The 17333-nt window shown below is 34.9% G+C and overlaps 1 protein-coding gene and 1 long non-coding RNA gene across 2 annotated transcripts; both read right to left on the reverse strand.

Moving 5' to 3' along the window:
- Positions 1–7294: 7294 nt before the first annotated feature.
- LOC133035055 (uncharacterized) lies at positions 7295–8073 on the reverse strand. Its single transcript, XR_009686339.1, has 2 exons — positions 7617–8073; positions 7295–7532 (listed from the first exon to the last, which is right to left on the reverse strand). It is a non-coding gene; the product is annotated as an uncharacterized LOC133035055 (long non-coding RNA).
- Positions 8074–15049: 6976 nt separating this feature from the next.
- Positions 15050–17003, reverse strand: LOC115721359 (uncharacterized). The gene is made up of 4 exons (XM_061110713.1): positions 16662–17003; positions 16426–16531; positions 15372–15497; positions 15050–15287 (listed from the first exon to the last, which is right to left on the reverse strand). Exons 1-3 carry the CDS (start codon positions 16771–16773, stop codon positions 15419–15421), a joined length of 297 nt encoding a protein of 98 aa, XP_060966696.1. The 5' UTR covers positions 16774–17003; the 3' UTR covers positions 15050–15287; positions 15372–15418.
- Positions 17004–17333: the final 330 nt, after the last annotated feature.

Raw genomic sequence — 17333 nt, forward strand, 5'->3', positions numbered from 1 at the left:
TTGCATTTGCCAAGTCAAACTTTTGAAGAAGATCCTTAATGTACTTAGTTTGACCTATGAATATGCCATCCTTTTGTTGCTTGATTTGAAGTCCAAGAAAAAAGTTGAGTTCTCCCATCATGCTCATCTCAAACTCACTATGCATACACTTAGAAAATTCTTCACAAAGAGCATCATTAGTAGCACCAAAAATAATATCATCAACATAAATTTGTACTATAATAATGTCTTTAGATTTTCTTTTTATAAAAAGTGTATTATCCGCTTTACCCATTGAAAAACCATTTGAAATAAGAAAAGTGCTTAATCTTTCATACCAAGCTCTAGGAGCTTGCTTTAAACCATATAAAGCCTTTTTCAATTTGTAAACATGGTTAGGGTATTTATGATTTTGAAAACCGGGTGGTTGAGAGACATAAACCTCTTCCATAATGTACCCATTTAAGAATGCACTTTTTACATCCATTTGATACAAGATAAAATTCTTGTGGCATGCAAAAGCTAACAACATTCTAATGGACTCAAGTCTTGCTACCGGGGCAAAGGTTTCCTCATAATCAATTCCTTCTTCTTGATTGTAACCTTGGGCCACTAATCTAGCCTTATTACGCACAATGACCCCATGCTCATCTACCTTATTTCTATAGACCCATTTTGTTCCAATCACCGATTGATGTGACGGTCTTGGAACTAACTCCCAAACATTATTTCTTATAAATTGATTTATTTCTTCTTGCATAGCTAGAAGCCAAAATTCATCAACTTCGGCCTCTTTAAAATTCTTTGGTTCAATTTGAGAAATAAAAGCAATGAAATTACACAAGTTTCTAAGGGAGTTTCTAGTAGTGACACCTTGAGAAGGATCACCTAGAATTTGGTCTATAGGATGAGCACTTTTGAATTTCCACTCACGTGGAAGGTTAGAGTTCATACCTTGGCTTTCATTTACCTTTTCCACGGGTGGTTCCTCTTTGGGAGTTTGTGAAGGAGCATTGGAAGTCTCTCCAATTTCGAGATTTTGAACCTCATCTCCCAAACCTACAACATCATCATCTAAACTTTTGCTTGTAGGCGGGTTAGTCTCATCAAAAGCAACATGAATAGATTCTTCAACAACATTAGTTCTTTTGTTATAAATTCTATAAGCTTTACTATGTGTTGAATACCCTATAAAAATTCCAACATCGGATTTCGCATCAAATTTTCCAAGGTTGTCCTTGGTGTTTAAAATGTAACATTTGCATCCAAAAACTTTAAAATAACCAATGTTGGGTTTTCTTCCTTTCCAAAGCTCATAAGGGGTTTTATTCATGTTGGGCCTAATGAAAACACGATTCAAAATATAGCAAGAGGTATTAACGGCCTCGGCCCAAAAATATTTTGGTAATGAAATTTCATTTAGCATTGACCTAGCCATTTCTTGAATTGTTCTATTCTTCCTTTCGACAACTCCATTTTGTTGTGGAGTTCTTGGTGCCGAAAAGTTATGGTTAAAACCATGATCATCACAAAACAATTCTAAGGCATCATTGTCAAACTCACCACCATGGTCACTCCTAACGGAGGTAATAGAATATCCTTTTTCATTTTGCACATTTTTACAAAATTTGACAAAGTTTTCCAAAACATCACTTTTAAGAGTCAAGAAAATAACCCAAGTAAATCTTGAAAAATCATCAACAATTACAAATGCATAGTATTTACCACCAAGACTAGCAATTCTAGAAGGACCAAATAAATCAATATGAAGCAATTGCAAAGGTCTAGTAGTTGAAATTTCTTTCTTGGAATGAAAAGATGTTTTAATTTGTTTTCCAAATTGGCATGCATCACAAAGTTTATCTTTAACAAACGGAATAGATGGCAAACCAATAACAAGATCTTTTCTAACCAATTTTGAAATAGAATCCATACTAGCATGTCCTAATCTTCTATGCCACAACCAAGAATTATCATTCATAACGGTTAAACATTTATTTTTACTATCAAAAGAATCAACATCAATAACATACACATTATCCTTCCTTACTCCAAGGAAAATAACTTCATTGGTTGAAACATTTTCAATGGAGCATTTTGAGGATTCAAACACAACACGAAAACCTATATCACATAATTGACTAATACTAAGCAAGTTATGTTTAAGATTATCAACAAGAAGCACATTTTTAATACATGGAGAGTATATGTTACCGATATCACCAATGCCCAAGATTTTTCCTTTTGAATTGTCTCCAAAAGTGACAAAGCCACTTTCCTTGCTTTTAAAGCTTGAAAATCTTGATGGATCACCGGTCATATGCTTTGAACATCCACTATCCAAGAACCATAAGCTTTGGCTCTTTCTTGTTGATTCCTACAAAAACAAGTTCATTTGTTGGCTTTTGGTACCCATATAACTTTGGGTCCATTCATGTTAGTTCTAGAACCCTTTGGTACCCATTTAGTCTTGCCTAGATATGCAAATTTCTTTACATGACAATAGGAAATAGTATGACCATCTCGGTTACAATATGTGCATGTAAAGTGAGGTAGACTAGATGATTTCACAAAAAAGTTTCTCAAAAATTTTTGTTTCTTACTAGGATCATAACCAATACCATTTTTTGAAAAACCACATGATTGGTTTCCCACCATGAGATCATAGCCTTCCTTACCTCTAGTGAAGGTATATATGTCATTTTTTAGGCTTCTCACATGGGCTTTCAAATCAATAATTTCTTTCTTATGTGAAGCACATGTAGCACATTGAGATTTAGCTATAAGTTCTTTTTCATTTATTTTCAAAATCGCAATTTCTTTTAAAAGCATGTTGGTCTTCTCTCTAAGGATTTGGTTTTTAACAAGCAATTTACCAAAATCATCAAATAGTTCCTTAAATGAATTAGACAACTCATCATATGACATATCTAAGTTATCATCATCATTTTTGCTATCACAATCATTTTGGTTAGAAATGCTTACCCCATCATCAAGTGCCATCATGCACATGTTTGCCACTTCATTCTTTCCTTCTTCTTCGGAGTCCTCTTCGTCACTATTGAGCCAATCCGCCAACATTGCCCTTCCTTTGTATTTGTTCTTCTTTCTCATTGGACAATCCATCTTCATATGTCCGGGCTTCTTGCACTCAAAGCAAATTGGTGGATCATCTTTGCTTTTTCTTTCTTTTGAGTCACTCCCTCTTTGTGGCTTCTTCCCAAAGTTCTTTTTGAATTTCATGAACTTTTTGTATTTCTTAGAGAAGAGTGCCAAGTCCTCCATGTCACTACATAAGCTTTCCTCATCTTCTTCACTAATGGCATGGGAGGAGGAAGACTTGAATGCAATAGTCTTCTTTTTCTTCTCAACTTCCTCTTCTTCTTGAGCACTCATGAAAATTTCATGGTTCATGAGTGAGCCAATTAGTTCTTCCAAGGGAAGTGTTGAGAGATCCTTAGCTTCTTGAATGGCAACCACCTTTCCTTGATAAGCCTTGGTGAGACTTCTCAAAATCTTGGTCACCATATCCTTTTGAGTAAGTACCTTGCCAAGAGAGTTCAAACCATTAGTAATTGTAGTGAAGCGAGTATACATATTAGCAATGGTTTCATCCGATTTCATCTTAAAGTTCTCATATTGAGTGGAATAAATTTGAATTTTAGTTTCCTTCATAGCACTAGTTCCTTGATGAGTAACTTCAAGAATTTTCCACATATCATAAGCGGTAGAGGCTTGTTCAATATTTTTAAAAATATTTCTATCCAAACCACATATAAGAGCATATTTAGCTTTAGCATTTTTAGAAAGCATTTTCTTATCATTTTCATCATATGCTTCATAAGTCTTAATTACTTCCACACCATTTATGACATGTTTAGCAACATAAGGACCACTAGACACAATATGCCACAAATCATAGTCAATAGATTGAAGGTAAGTTTCCATTCTAATTTTCCAATAAGGAAAATCTACTCCATTGAAGTATGGTGCTCTATTTGTGCTAAAACCTTCTAACATGTTATTTTGTGAATTACTTGGAAACGCCATGCTCTAGATTGTGAAATCTAATCAAATAATTTGAGCCCTTGCTCTGATACCAATTGTTAGCCCAAGATATGTTTCCAAGAGGGGGGGTGAATTGGAAATTTAAACTAATTTCGGAAAATTAAAACTTTTAACACAAAATTATGCAATTAGTCAATTAATCAAGTAAAAGCAAGTAGTATGGCAAGCAATATATTAAGACAAATAATTAAACTTGTAAAGTAAAGAGTTTAAGGATTAGAAAATGCAAACTCTCGATTTTTACAAGGTTCGGTAGAACTATGCCACCTACGTCCTTGGTCTTCAAAGCTATGGACCTAGCTTTGAGTTCCAATATCGAGCCAAGTTAACGGGCTTGACTAACCCTTACAACCGGGAAATTTTCACCAAGGTATTTCCAAACCTCTTACAATAGTTTCGCACCCCCGAGGACTATTAACCTCTTTCTCGGATTGTTAAAGTGCCAATCTCACTATTTCCGGGTTGTTTACAAAACCGGTGCCAACCTCACCTCAATCACAATATGGAAATGTGTTTGATATACAAGCTAAAATCACTCTAGAAATATGATGATACAATGGAAACCTAGAGTGAAAAGCAAGCACACTTAAGATGAATATAATCAAATTTTGGCTCAAAGTGTGTGAAATGTGTTGGTTTGGATTTCAAACTTAGAAGCTCCTTAATCTCACTTAGATAGGTTAGATATATGTAATAAATGCTCAACCAACTTGATTTTTTGAGTGAAAATCGAGTTTATATAGTGTTTAAGTGAAAAATAGCCGTTTATAGCCGTTGGGCACGAAAAACGAGACTCCCTCTGGGAAAATCGGTTCACCGGTTTACAATAGGGTAACCGGTTCATGGAGAACCGGTTTACCTCTTTGAAACCGGTTAACCTAAATCCAGGCAGTGGGAAAAAGTTCGATTTTTCGCACTAAAACGGCCATAACTCTCTACTCGATTATCCGATTTCAGAAATTCAAACTTTGTTCTCTTAGTTAAACAAAATGTGATTTAGAAATTCAATCAAAAAAATTTTTGAACTATCGTGTGAGAAAACTTGTTGCACAAGTTAGTGAATGGGCCAAAATTTAAATTTATAAAAACTTAGTGTGCTATGCAAATCACTTTAACAAGACTAAAGTAGATTTATACCATTTAATTTTGAGTAGTCTTGATGTAGATGAGCCTCCTAGCTTGATTTGCATGTTTTTGATCCCAAGTTGACTTTTCCCGAGAGTTGACCTTGACTTTGACTTTGACTTTCGGGTTGACTTTTTGACTTTGGGCTTTTGAAGACCTCTTTTGAATAGGGTCGTGAGTTGTTGATCCCTTGATGAATCTTTTGCTCTTGATATGCTTGTTGAATCCATTTAGTGTTGCTTTCAAAAGTTTGGTAAAAATACCAAAATATTTATTTTCTCTTTTAAATTTGCTACAAAATCAATAAATCATTAGTAACAAATAATAATCAAATATTTGTTAATCATCAAAACAAGGAGATCGAAAAGTTTGAGTTAACAAATTTGATCTTTAATATATGTCACATGCAATAATTTCTAACATTGCAAGTAATAACAATGTATAGTAACATGACTAATACAAACAATCTTTAAAAGTAGTTGAATTCAATTCGTATCATTCTCTGCAGGGAATGATGAATAATAAATACATGTCTCATATATTTAAATAATATTAGTCATGCTCACTGTTATTCTTATACTTTGATGTTTCAATGCAATTTTCTTAATATTCTTTTTAGGTATTCAAAACCTACTATAAAATTGCATCAATAATAATCATTTTTAATGATTCTTTAGTTGTATTCACATAAATACAATCATTTTTTTTTTACAAATATAAAACATTTACTTCAGGAAATGTTTGTCAAAATGTATATCGATATTAAATTACTTTTCACTGTCCTCAAAGAATACAAGAACATATATATAAATATGTACTCATCTCTTTCATTATATATCCATCAACTATATAATGAATATTACGTTTGCATAATCTTCAGGATATATGCAAGATTTTATTGAGGACGCATAATCATCAGGATATATGCAATATTTTATCGAGGATGCATAATCTTCAGGATATATGCAATATTTTATCGATGATGCATAATCTTCAGGATATATGCAATATTTTATCGATGATGCATAATCTTTAGGATATATGCAATATTTTATCGATAATACATAATCTTTTGGATATATGTATAATTTATATAGATTTTCTCTATCATATCATAGGCACACATATATTGTAAATATTATAAATGATAAGAACATAATATATATATATATGAAATTAATAATAAATATATAAAAACATATACATACATATATAATATATAAATATATAGATAAAAAGAAAAAGGAAACCAAATGATTCTTGAAATTGTTTCAGTCAGATGAGTATATATATAAATATATATTAAGTGTATCGTGACTTTGAAACAATTCAAGAACTTTAACAAAATACTTACATTGGGTCTTAGACAGAGATTCATGCTTGAAGCTTGGGCAGAGACTCGTGCTGATAACGTGTTATAAAATAATATAAAATAATATAAAGTAGATGAGAAAAAAGAAGAAGAAGATGAAGAGAGAAAGAGAAAGTGAATGAGAATTTTTGAGTTGTTTATTCCAATGGGGTAAACCCTTATTTATACAAATACAAGAGTGAGATATTAAGAAACTAAGAAAAAAGGAAACTAAGGAAAAGAGGAATGTTGATTACAATTCATGGTAATAAATAAAAGATTTGGATATCCGCATAATTATTAATATTTATAACAAATATATACTTCTTAATAAATGGAAAACCTCATTGATATATCAATACAGCTAATACAATGTGTTGGATATTAGAATGAAAACCGGGCAAATAACAACATTTTAGTCTGAGAACTGACTGAGTTACACCTTGAGGTTTTATGTAAAGTAAATCATATCTAAAACCCCAAGGTTTCAATTTAGTAAAAGATATAGAATTGAGTTACAAGTTCGCTGTGGTTACTGGTTACTTATCAAAAAAAGAAAAAAAGTTCACTGTGGCTTGCCAGGTTTGGGTTTCAATTTAGATGCAAACTCAATTCTATATCACCACACTATTTACTCTATACACTATTCTCGATTTCTACCAATGCTTCAGGTTTTCCGTTTAATCAGTTTGCATATGTGAGCTTCAGTTTGGTATTCCAAATATCCTGTAACTTAATCATTTTACACAATTACATTAGTAAATTTCTGCATCCAGAACAAAACATTTCTGCAAATATTTGATTATGCAACAATTCTACATGGTCTTATTAATTGTAAAGGACATGACCACATCAGTTTGCAGTCATACACTGTTCCAAGAGTTCCAATCAAATGTATCCTTGTACTATACTAAATTGAAATCTAGGAGTAAATTCCAGTACTTATTAACAATATACAATTCCTATGAAATCCAGCCTTCTCCAGCCACAATCTTCTCCTTGAATAAACCTGGTAGCGGTGGATAGTGAAAATTAAGAAACATGTTAACACGAGATAAGAATTAGTTGGCAAGGAATATTGAAGTTAACTTACAATGACAGAAAGGCAAGTGCTTCAAGAGGCAAGAATGAGACAATACACTAAGTGTGGAGATAATTAGCTGCCATCATCAACTCTAGAGTCAATTCAGGTTCAATGTGGAACTCGGTCTCTTTCCCGCTGACAGAAGAGCAACATATCCATCAAGTTAGATTGGAGAAAAGAAGATCAGATAATGAAATAAACTAATAAAGTCCTCAACTATAATATCTACCCCCTAACATAAAGAGGGGAACAAGGGAAGAAAAAAAAAACGTTAATGTTTCTATTATCCTAAAGTTTCTAAAAGACCAGTGAGTGGCCTCTCTACAAGTTGATGTATGAGAAACTTTTACTTTTTATCAAAAATGTACGAGTAACTTGGTGTTAATAATAATGGGGTTTCATTTTAAATTTTTTAAAACCAAATGGTGATGACCATGGTTCTATATTGGCCTCTTGCATTTCCCGCTTCAAAATTCTACAATTTTTCTTAATGTGGCACAGCTTGCCACGGTTGAAAGCAACATCCGTTCTGCTTCGAGATTTTGATCTACCTCTGGACTTGTCATTTTTATACTTGCCTTCTTTGTTTTGACTTCTCCCCCTATTTTCTGAAATAAGGGCTTGAGACTCCACACCTCTCGCCTTGTTTTGCTTTTCAAACGAAACCAAGGCCTCTGCAATGACTTCATACTCCAACTTGTCCTTCCCATAAGTAAGAGTTGTGATAAGGTGATCATATGATGGAGGAAGTGTTGCCATTATCAACACAGCCTTTCCCTCATCACTAAACTTTACTTCAAATCTTATCAATTGAGAAATCATGCCATTAAAATTACTCAAATGCTGAAGCATATCCACACTGTCTTGCTTCCGCATCTGATACAACTCCTTCCACAAGTAGAACTTGTTAGAAAGATTCTTGGACATGTACAAATTCTCTAAAGTCTCCCAGATTTCTTTAGTCGTCTTGCACTCTTTCGATTCTATATTTTGCAAGACGCTATCAGAAAGATTTAGACGAATTGTACTGGCTGCGATCTCGTCTATCTCCTCCCAGTCTTCTTCCTTCATCGTACTAGGCTTTTTCTCTATGCCTAATAACGCTTTGTGGACCTTTTGCTGAATAAGGAGATCCTTCATCCTCCTTTGCCAGAGGGAAAAATTTCCGCTACCCCTGAACTTCTCAATTTCTAGTTTTTGGCCTGTCATGTTTCTTGAGTCTCACCAACCTCTGTACTAGCTAGGGGATTCCCAGGAAAGACTGTGTATATTAATCGCAGTCCTATCAACAAAGGATAGGCCCGGACAGTCTCCTAGACAGAATCACCCTTATAAGTGAGTTCCCAGGAAAGACGTGGAGAGTCACAGGCGGACTACTTAAATTCCAGTCTCCTAGACAGAACTACTTATGTCGTACGTAACCAATGACGTTGCAGGAATAGAACTTCGACCCCGTGGCTCTGATACCAGTTGTTGGGAATAAGGACAGTATTCCAATTCCCCTTCAGGATCAATATTTGCGGGAAAATACAATGGGGACTCCAAAATTCCTTTCTGATGTGAAAGATCAGTCAAAGCTGCAATCACAGAGCATATTCAGAATTTTTGGATATCTTCCAATGTAAATAGTACTTTATGAATAATAATCAACGGACTAAATGCACGCCAAGAAATTATCTCGTGGCTAATAAAAACCACGACAAACCTTCCACTATAACAATAATAATGGGTACACAATATTACACTCTCAAGTTTTGACAAATACTTGAGGAATACACTCAAATCTCTCACACTCACTAGTGTGGCAATCTCACCATCTCTCTACAAAATATTTATCATAATTTTGTAGGAACTCTCTTTTTCTCACTCTCTTAGATTTCTCTTACTAAGAGGTATTCTCACTAATTTTCTCTCAAGAGCCTCACTCTTCACTCTTGGAATAGCTTGTGATGGTTGTGATGGAATGAACAAATGAAAGGGATGGAGCTCTATTTATAGGCCTCCTTGGATGTATGAACAAGACACAAAAAATCAATCTTGCATTAAATGCATAGTTGAAAATGTGCATATGCCTCAAGTCAAAAATTACCATTGTAACTTTTTCACATGGTTGAAAAATACGACCATATTTTCACATGGTTGAAAAACAACCATTACCCATCATGCTTCAGGTTTTCCGTTTAATCAGTTTGCATATGTGAGCTTCAGTTTGGTATTCCAAATATCCTGTAACTTAATCATTTTACACAATTACATTAGTAAATTTCTGCATCCAGAACAAAACATTTCTGCAAATATTTGATTATGCAACAATTCTACATGGTCTTATTAATTGTAAAGGACATGACCACATCAGTTTGCAGTCATACACTGTTCCAAGAGTTCCAATCAAATGTATCCTTGTACTATACTAAATTGAAATCTAGGAGTAAATTCCAGTACTTATTAACAATATACAATTCCTATGAAATCCAGCCTTCTCCAGCCACAATCTTCTCCTTGAATAAACCTGGTAGCGGTGGATAGTGAAAATTAAGAAACATGTTAACACGAGATAAGAATTAGTTGGCAAGGAATATTGAAGTTAACTTACAATGACAGAAAGGCAAGTGCTTCAAGAGGCAAGAATGAGACAATACACTAAGTGTGGAGATAATTAGCTGCCATCATCAACTCTAGAGTCAATTCAGGTTCAATGTGGAACTCGGTCTCTTTCCCGCTGACAGAAGAGCAACATATCCATCAAGTTAGATTGGAGAAAAGAAGATCAGATAATGAAATAAACTAATAAAGTCCTCAACTATAATATCTACCCCCTAACATAAAGAGGGGAACAAGGGAAGAAAAAAAAAACGTTAATGTTTCTATTATCCTAAAGTTTCTAAAAGACCAGTGAGTGGCCTCTCTACAAGTTGATGTATGAGAAACTTTTACTTTTTATCAAAAATGTACGAGTAACTTGGTGTTAATAATAATGGGGTTTCATTTTAAATTTTTTAAAACCAAATGGTGATGACCATGGTTCTATATTGGCCTCTTGCATTTCCCGCTTCAAAATTCTACAATTTTTCTTAATGTGGCCTGGCTTGCCACAGTGAAAGCAGCCATCCGTTCTGCTTCGAGATTTTGATCTACCTCTGGACTTGTCATTTTTATACTTGCCTTCTTTGTTTTGACTTCTCCCCCTATTTTCTGAAATAAGGGCTTGAGACTCCACACCTCTCGCCTTGTTTTGCTTTTCAAACGAAACCAAGGCCTCTGCAATGACTTCATACTCCAACTTGTCCTTCCCATAAGTAAGAGTTGTGATAAGGTGATCATATGATGGAGGAAGTGTTGCCATTATCAACACAGCCTTTCCCTCATCACTAAACTTTACTTCAAATCTTATCAATTGAGAAATCATGCCATTAAAATTACTCAAATGCTGAAGCATATCCACACTGTCTTGCTTCCGCATCTGATACAACTCCTTCCACAAGTAGAACTTGTTAGAAAGATTCTTGGACATGTACAAATTCTCTAAAGTCTCCCAGATTTCTTTAGTCGTCTTGCACTCTTTCGATTCTATATTTTGCAAGACGCTATCAGAAAGATTTAGACGAATTGTACTGGCTGCGATCTCGTCTATCTCCTCCCAGTCTTCTTCCTTCATCGTACTAGGCTTTTTCTCTATGCCTAATAACGCTTTGTGGACCTTTTGCTGAATAAGGAGATCCTTCATCCTCCTTTGCCAGAGGGAAAAATTTCCGCTACCCCTGAACTTCTCAATTTCTAGTTTTTGGCCTGTCATGTTTCTTGAGTCTCACCAACCTCTGTACTAGCTAGGGGATTCCCAGGAAAGACTGTGTATATTAATCGCAGTCCTATCAACAAAGGATAGGCCCGGACAGTCTCCTAGACAGAATCACCCTTATAAGTGAGTTCCCAGGAAAGACGTGGAGAGTCACAGGCGGACTACTTAAATTCCAGTCTCCTAGACAGAACTACTTATGTCGTACGTAACCAATGACGTTGCAGGAATAGAACTTCGACCCCGTGGCTCTGATACCAGTTGTTGGGAATAAGGACAGTATTCCAATTCCCCTTCAGGATCAATATTTGCGGGAAAATACAATGGGGACTCCAAAATTCCTTTCTGATGTGAAAGATCAGTCAAAGCTGCAATCACAGAGCATATTCAGAATTTTTGGATATCTTCCAATGTAAATAGTACTTTATGAATAATAATCAACGGACTAAATGCACGCCAAGAAATTATCTCGTGGCTAATAAAAACCACGACAAACCTTCCACTATAACAATAATAATGGGTACACAATATTACACTCTCAAGTTTTGACAAATACTTGAGGAATACACTCAAATCTCTCACACTCACTAGTGTGGCAATCTCACCATCTCTCTACAAAATATTTATCATAATTTTGTAGGAACTCTCTTTTTCTCACTCTCTTAGATTTCTCTTACTAAGAGGTATTCTCACTAATTTTCTCTCAAGAGCCTCACTCTTCACTCTTGGAATAGCTTGTGATGGTTGTGATGGAATGAACAAATGAAAGGGATGGAGCTCTATTTATAGGCCTCCTTGGATGTATGAACAAGACACAAAAAATCAATCTTGCATTAAATGCATAGTTGAAAATGTGCATATGCCTCAAGTCAAAAATTACCATTGTAACTTTTTCACATGGTTGAAAAATACGACCATATTTTCACATGGTTGAAAAACAACCATTACCCATCATGCTTCAGGTTTTCCGTTTAATCGGTTGCATATGTGAGCTTCAGTTTGGTATTCCAAATATCCTGTAACTTAATCATTTTACACAATTACATTAGTAAATTTCTGCATCCAGAACAAAACATTTCTGCAAATATTTGATTATGCAACAATTCTACATGGTCTTATTAATTGTAAAGGACATGACCACATCAGTTTGCAGTCATACACTGTTCCAAGAGTTCCAATCAAATGTATCCTTGTACTATACTAAATTGAAATCTAGGAGTAAATTCCAGTACTTATTAACAATATACAATTCCTATGAAATCCAGCCTTCTCCAGCCACAATCTTCTCCTTGAATAAACCTGGTAGCGGTGGATAGTGAAAATTAAGAAACATGTTAACACGAGATAAGAATTAGTTGGCAAGGAATATTGAAGTTAACTTACAATGACAGAAAGGCAAGTGCTTCAAGAGGCAAGAATGAGACAATACACTAAGTGTGGAGATAATTAGCTGCCATCATCAACTCTAGAGTCAATTCAGGTTCAATGTGGAACTCGGTCTCTTTCCCGCTGACAGAAGAGCAACATATCCATCAAGTTAGATTGGAGAAAAGAAGATCAGATAATGAAATAAACTAATAAAGTCCTCAACTATAATATCTACCCCCTAACATAAAGAGGGGAACAAGGGAAGAAAAAAAAAACGTTAATGTTTCTATTATCCTAAAGTTTCTAAAAGACCAAAGGGAGCTGGCCTCTCTACAAGTTGATGTATGAGAAACTTTTACTTTTTATCAAAAATGTACGAGTAACTTGGTGTTAATAATAATGGGGTTTCATTTTAAATTTTTTAAAACCAAATGGTGATGACCATGGTTCTATATTGGCCTCTTGCATTTCCCGCTTCAAAATTCTACAATTTTTCTTAATGTGGCATGGCTTGCCACAGTGAAAGCAGCCATCCGTTCTGCTTCGAGATTTTGATCTACCTCTGGACTTGTCATTTTTATACTTGCCTTCTTTGTTTTGACTTCTCCCCCTATTTTCTGAAATAAGGGCTTGAGACTCCACACCTCTCGCCTTGTTTTGCTTTTCAAACGAAACCAAGGCCTCTGCAATGACTTCATACTCCAACTTGTCCTTCCCATAAGTAAGAGTTGTGATAAGGTGATCATATGATGGAGGAAGTGTTGCCATTATCAACACAGCCTTTTCCTCATCACTAAACTTTACTTCAAATCTTATCAATTGAGAAATCATGCCATTAAAATTACTCAAATGCTGAAGCATATCCACACTGTCTTGCTTCCGCATCTGATACAACTCCTTCTACAAGTAGAACTTGTTAGAAAGATTCTTGGACATGTACAAATTCTCTAAAGTCTCCCAGATTTCTTTAGTCGTCTTGCACTCTTTCGATTCTATATTTTGCAAGACGCTATCAGAAAGATTTAGACGAATTGTACTGGCTGCGATCTCGTCTATCTCCTCCCAGTCTTCTTCCTTCATCGTACTAGGCTTTTTCTCTATGCCTAATAACGCTTTGTGGACCTTTTGCTGAATAAGGAGATCCTTCATCCTCCTTTGCCAGAGGGAAAAATTTCCGCTACCCCTGAACTTCTCAATTTCTAGTTTTTGGCCTGTCATGTTTCTTGAGTCTCACCAACCTCTGTACTAGTTAGGGGATTCCCAGGAAAGACTGTGTATATTAATCGCAGTCCTATCAACAAAGGATAGGCCCGGACAGTCTCCTGACATTTAATCACCCTTATAAGTTGAGTTCCCGGGAAAGACGTGGAGAGTCACGGGCGGACTACTTAAATTCCAAATCTCCTGTATTTAACTACTTATGTCGTACGTAACCAATGACGTTGCAGGAATAGAACTTCGACCCCGTGGCTCTGATACCAGTTGTTGGGAATAAGGACAGTATTCCAATTCCCCTTCAGGATCAATATTTGCGGGAAAATACAATGGGGACTCCAAAATTCCTTTCTGATGTGAAAGATCAGTCAAAGCTGCAATCACAGAGCATATTCAGAATTTTTGGATATCTTCCAATGTAAATAGTACTTTATGAATAATAATCAACGGACTAAATGCACGCCAAGAAATTATCTCGTGGCTAATAAAAACCACGACAAACCTTCCACTATAACAATAATAATGGGTACACAATATTACACTCAAGTTTTGACAAATACTTGAGGAATACACTCAAATCTCTCACACTCACTAGTGTGGCAATCTCACCATCTCTCTACAAAATATTTATCATAATTTTGTAGGAACTCTCTTTTTCTCACTCTCTTAGATTTCTCTTACTAAGAGGTATTCTCACTAATTTTCTCTCAAGAGCCTCACTCTTCACTCTTGGAATAGCTTGTGATGGTTGTGATGGAATGAACAAATGAAAGGGATGGAGCTCTATTTATAGGCCTCCTTGGATGTATGAACAAGACACAAAAAATCAATCTTGCATTAAATGCATAGTTGAAAATGTGCATATGCCTCAAGTCAAAAATTACCATTGTAACTTTTTCACATGGTTGAAAAATACGACCATATTTTCACATGGTTGAAAAACAACCATTACCCATCATGCTTCAAGTTTTCCGTTTAATCAGTTTGCATATGTGAGCTTCAGTTTGGTATTCCAAATATCCTGTAACTTAATCATTTTACACAATTACATTAGTAAATTTCTACATCCAGAACAAAACATTTCTGCAAATATTTGATTATGCAACAATTCTACATGGTCTTATTAATTGTAAAGGACATGACCACATCAGTTTGCAGTCATACACTGTTCCAAGAGTTCCAATCAAATGTATCCTTGTACTATACTAAATTGAAATCTAGGAGTAAATTCCAGTACTTATTAACAATATACAATTCCTATGAAATCCAGCCTTCTCCAGCCACAATCTTCTCCTTGAATAAACCTGGTAGCGGTGGATAGTGAAAATTAAGAAACATGTTAACACGAGATAAGAATTAGTTGGCAAGGAATATTGAAGTTAACTTACAATGACAGAAAGGCAAGTGCTTCAAGAGGCAAGAATGAGACAATACACTAAGTGTGGAGATAATTAGCTGCCATCATCAACTCTAGAGTCAATTCAGGTTCAATGTGGAACTCGGTCTCTTTCCCGCTGACAGAAGAGCAACATATCCATCAAGTTAGATTGGAGAAAAGAAGATCAGATAATGAAATAAACTAATAAAGTCCTCAACTATAATATCTACCCGCTAACATAAAGAGGGGAACAAGGGAAGAAAAAAAAAACGTTAATGTTTCTATTATCCTAAAGTTTCTAAAAGACCAGTGAGTGGCCTCTCTACAAGTTGATGTATGAGAAACTTTTACTTTTTATCAAAAATGTACGAGTAACTTGGTGTTAATAATAATGGGGTTTCATTTTAAATTTTTTAAAACCAAATGGTGATGACCATGGTTCTATATTTCCACAGATAAAGAAAGCTATAATCTTTCAACCCTATTCTTGAGGGGAGGATTGTATACAATGAAAAACCCACATAAAAGTCGGTTCCTACCAACAAAAGTTAGCAAAAACAGCATTTGGAACATAAAAAACCAAACACTGAAATGCTTTCCTATTTATATCGAGCATTTAAAAGTAATATTGATATATGTCCTGTCTGATCATTTTTTTTTTGATCATTGCTAAACAACTAATCACTATCATTACATCATACTTCAAATCTAAGCATAGAACCTTCGCAAGCGATATTTCAAACAACTAACATACTTAAGGATGAGGTTGAGCTCAAAGCAAAAATCTATGTGTAAAGTAAAAGTGCCCAACTGAAAAAAATCAGAGTATATATACAGAAATGAATTTGCAGGGAAACGCATCTAAAATTTAGCATAACCAATAACCTATATAGGTGATTCATTATAGAAAACAAGTATATGAATCCCCATTGTACGAACTTTACTCAGCTGAACCTTGACGGTTCATATTAAAGAACCAAATAGAAATATAAATCTTCAGAAATAATGTCATAAAAGTTAACAGAAATTAAGAAAAACAATCGATGATGATATAGAATAAAAACCTGGCAAATTGAAGATTCCAATAGAAATATTTGCAGATCTTTTCAAGAATGGTGGTGCTGATCTCAGGGAATGTTACCTCCCCATGTTGCGTTTCGGCGAAACTACCTACAAAATTAAAGCCAAGTAAGACTGAAACCAAACCCACTCTGAAACCCTAAGCCCCCAAATTCGTCTTCTGCTCAGGTAATTCCGGAAAACAATTCGTTACTATAACAAAAAGTAAAGGCAAAATTACCAGGAGAGGTGAGCATATTTCGAATGGTCTGAGAAACCATGGCGGCTTCTTTGTGAATAATAAATTCGAAACCCTCGGCGCTGATCAGCTTCACTGTGTCTTCCTTCCTCATCTTTGAACCAAAATCCAGAACGGTCTCTTCGCCAAGAACCAGAATAACTCTGCGTTATGTTTTACCTTTTTTGTTATTAATTTTTTTTCTATTCTTTTTAATTTGTTTACTTCTTACTCGCGCGTGATTTCACGTTCCAACAATCTTCACAAGTTCATAGTAAAAAATAATGAGAAAATGCTTAAAGGACACTCATGATTTTAGACTTTCAGCAATATTGTGAGGTATTGTGTGTAATCCAATATCTATCCTTTTTTTCCTTTTTAATAAAGATGGTAAAAGATCTTTAAATAGTGAATAGTTCATAGCAATACTTAAAAAAAATTATATTTAATTACAATTTAATTGATTATGAATAACCGGATTGCATAGACAGATTGTCATTATCCAATTGAAAACCAAGCTCAATTTCTTTGATCCTTTCATTGAAGAAACCGCGGCTTGTCTACTAGCTATGGAGACGGTACTCTCTTTGAAGCATCTGTTTGTTCTGGTAGAGAGCGATTCTGAGACAATGATCAAGACTCTGAAGGGAACTTGCTTCAGTTGGGGGATTGACA

The sequence above is a fragment of the Cannabis sativa genome, chromosome 2 (genome assembly GCF_029168945.1).
Source record: "Cannabis sativa cultivar Pink pepper isolate KNU-18-1 chromosome 2, ASM2916894v1, whole genome shotgun sequence".
Classification (NCBI taxonomy): Eukaryota; Viridiplantae; Streptophyta; class Magnoliopsida; order Rosales; family Cannabaceae; genus Cannabis; species Cannabis sativa.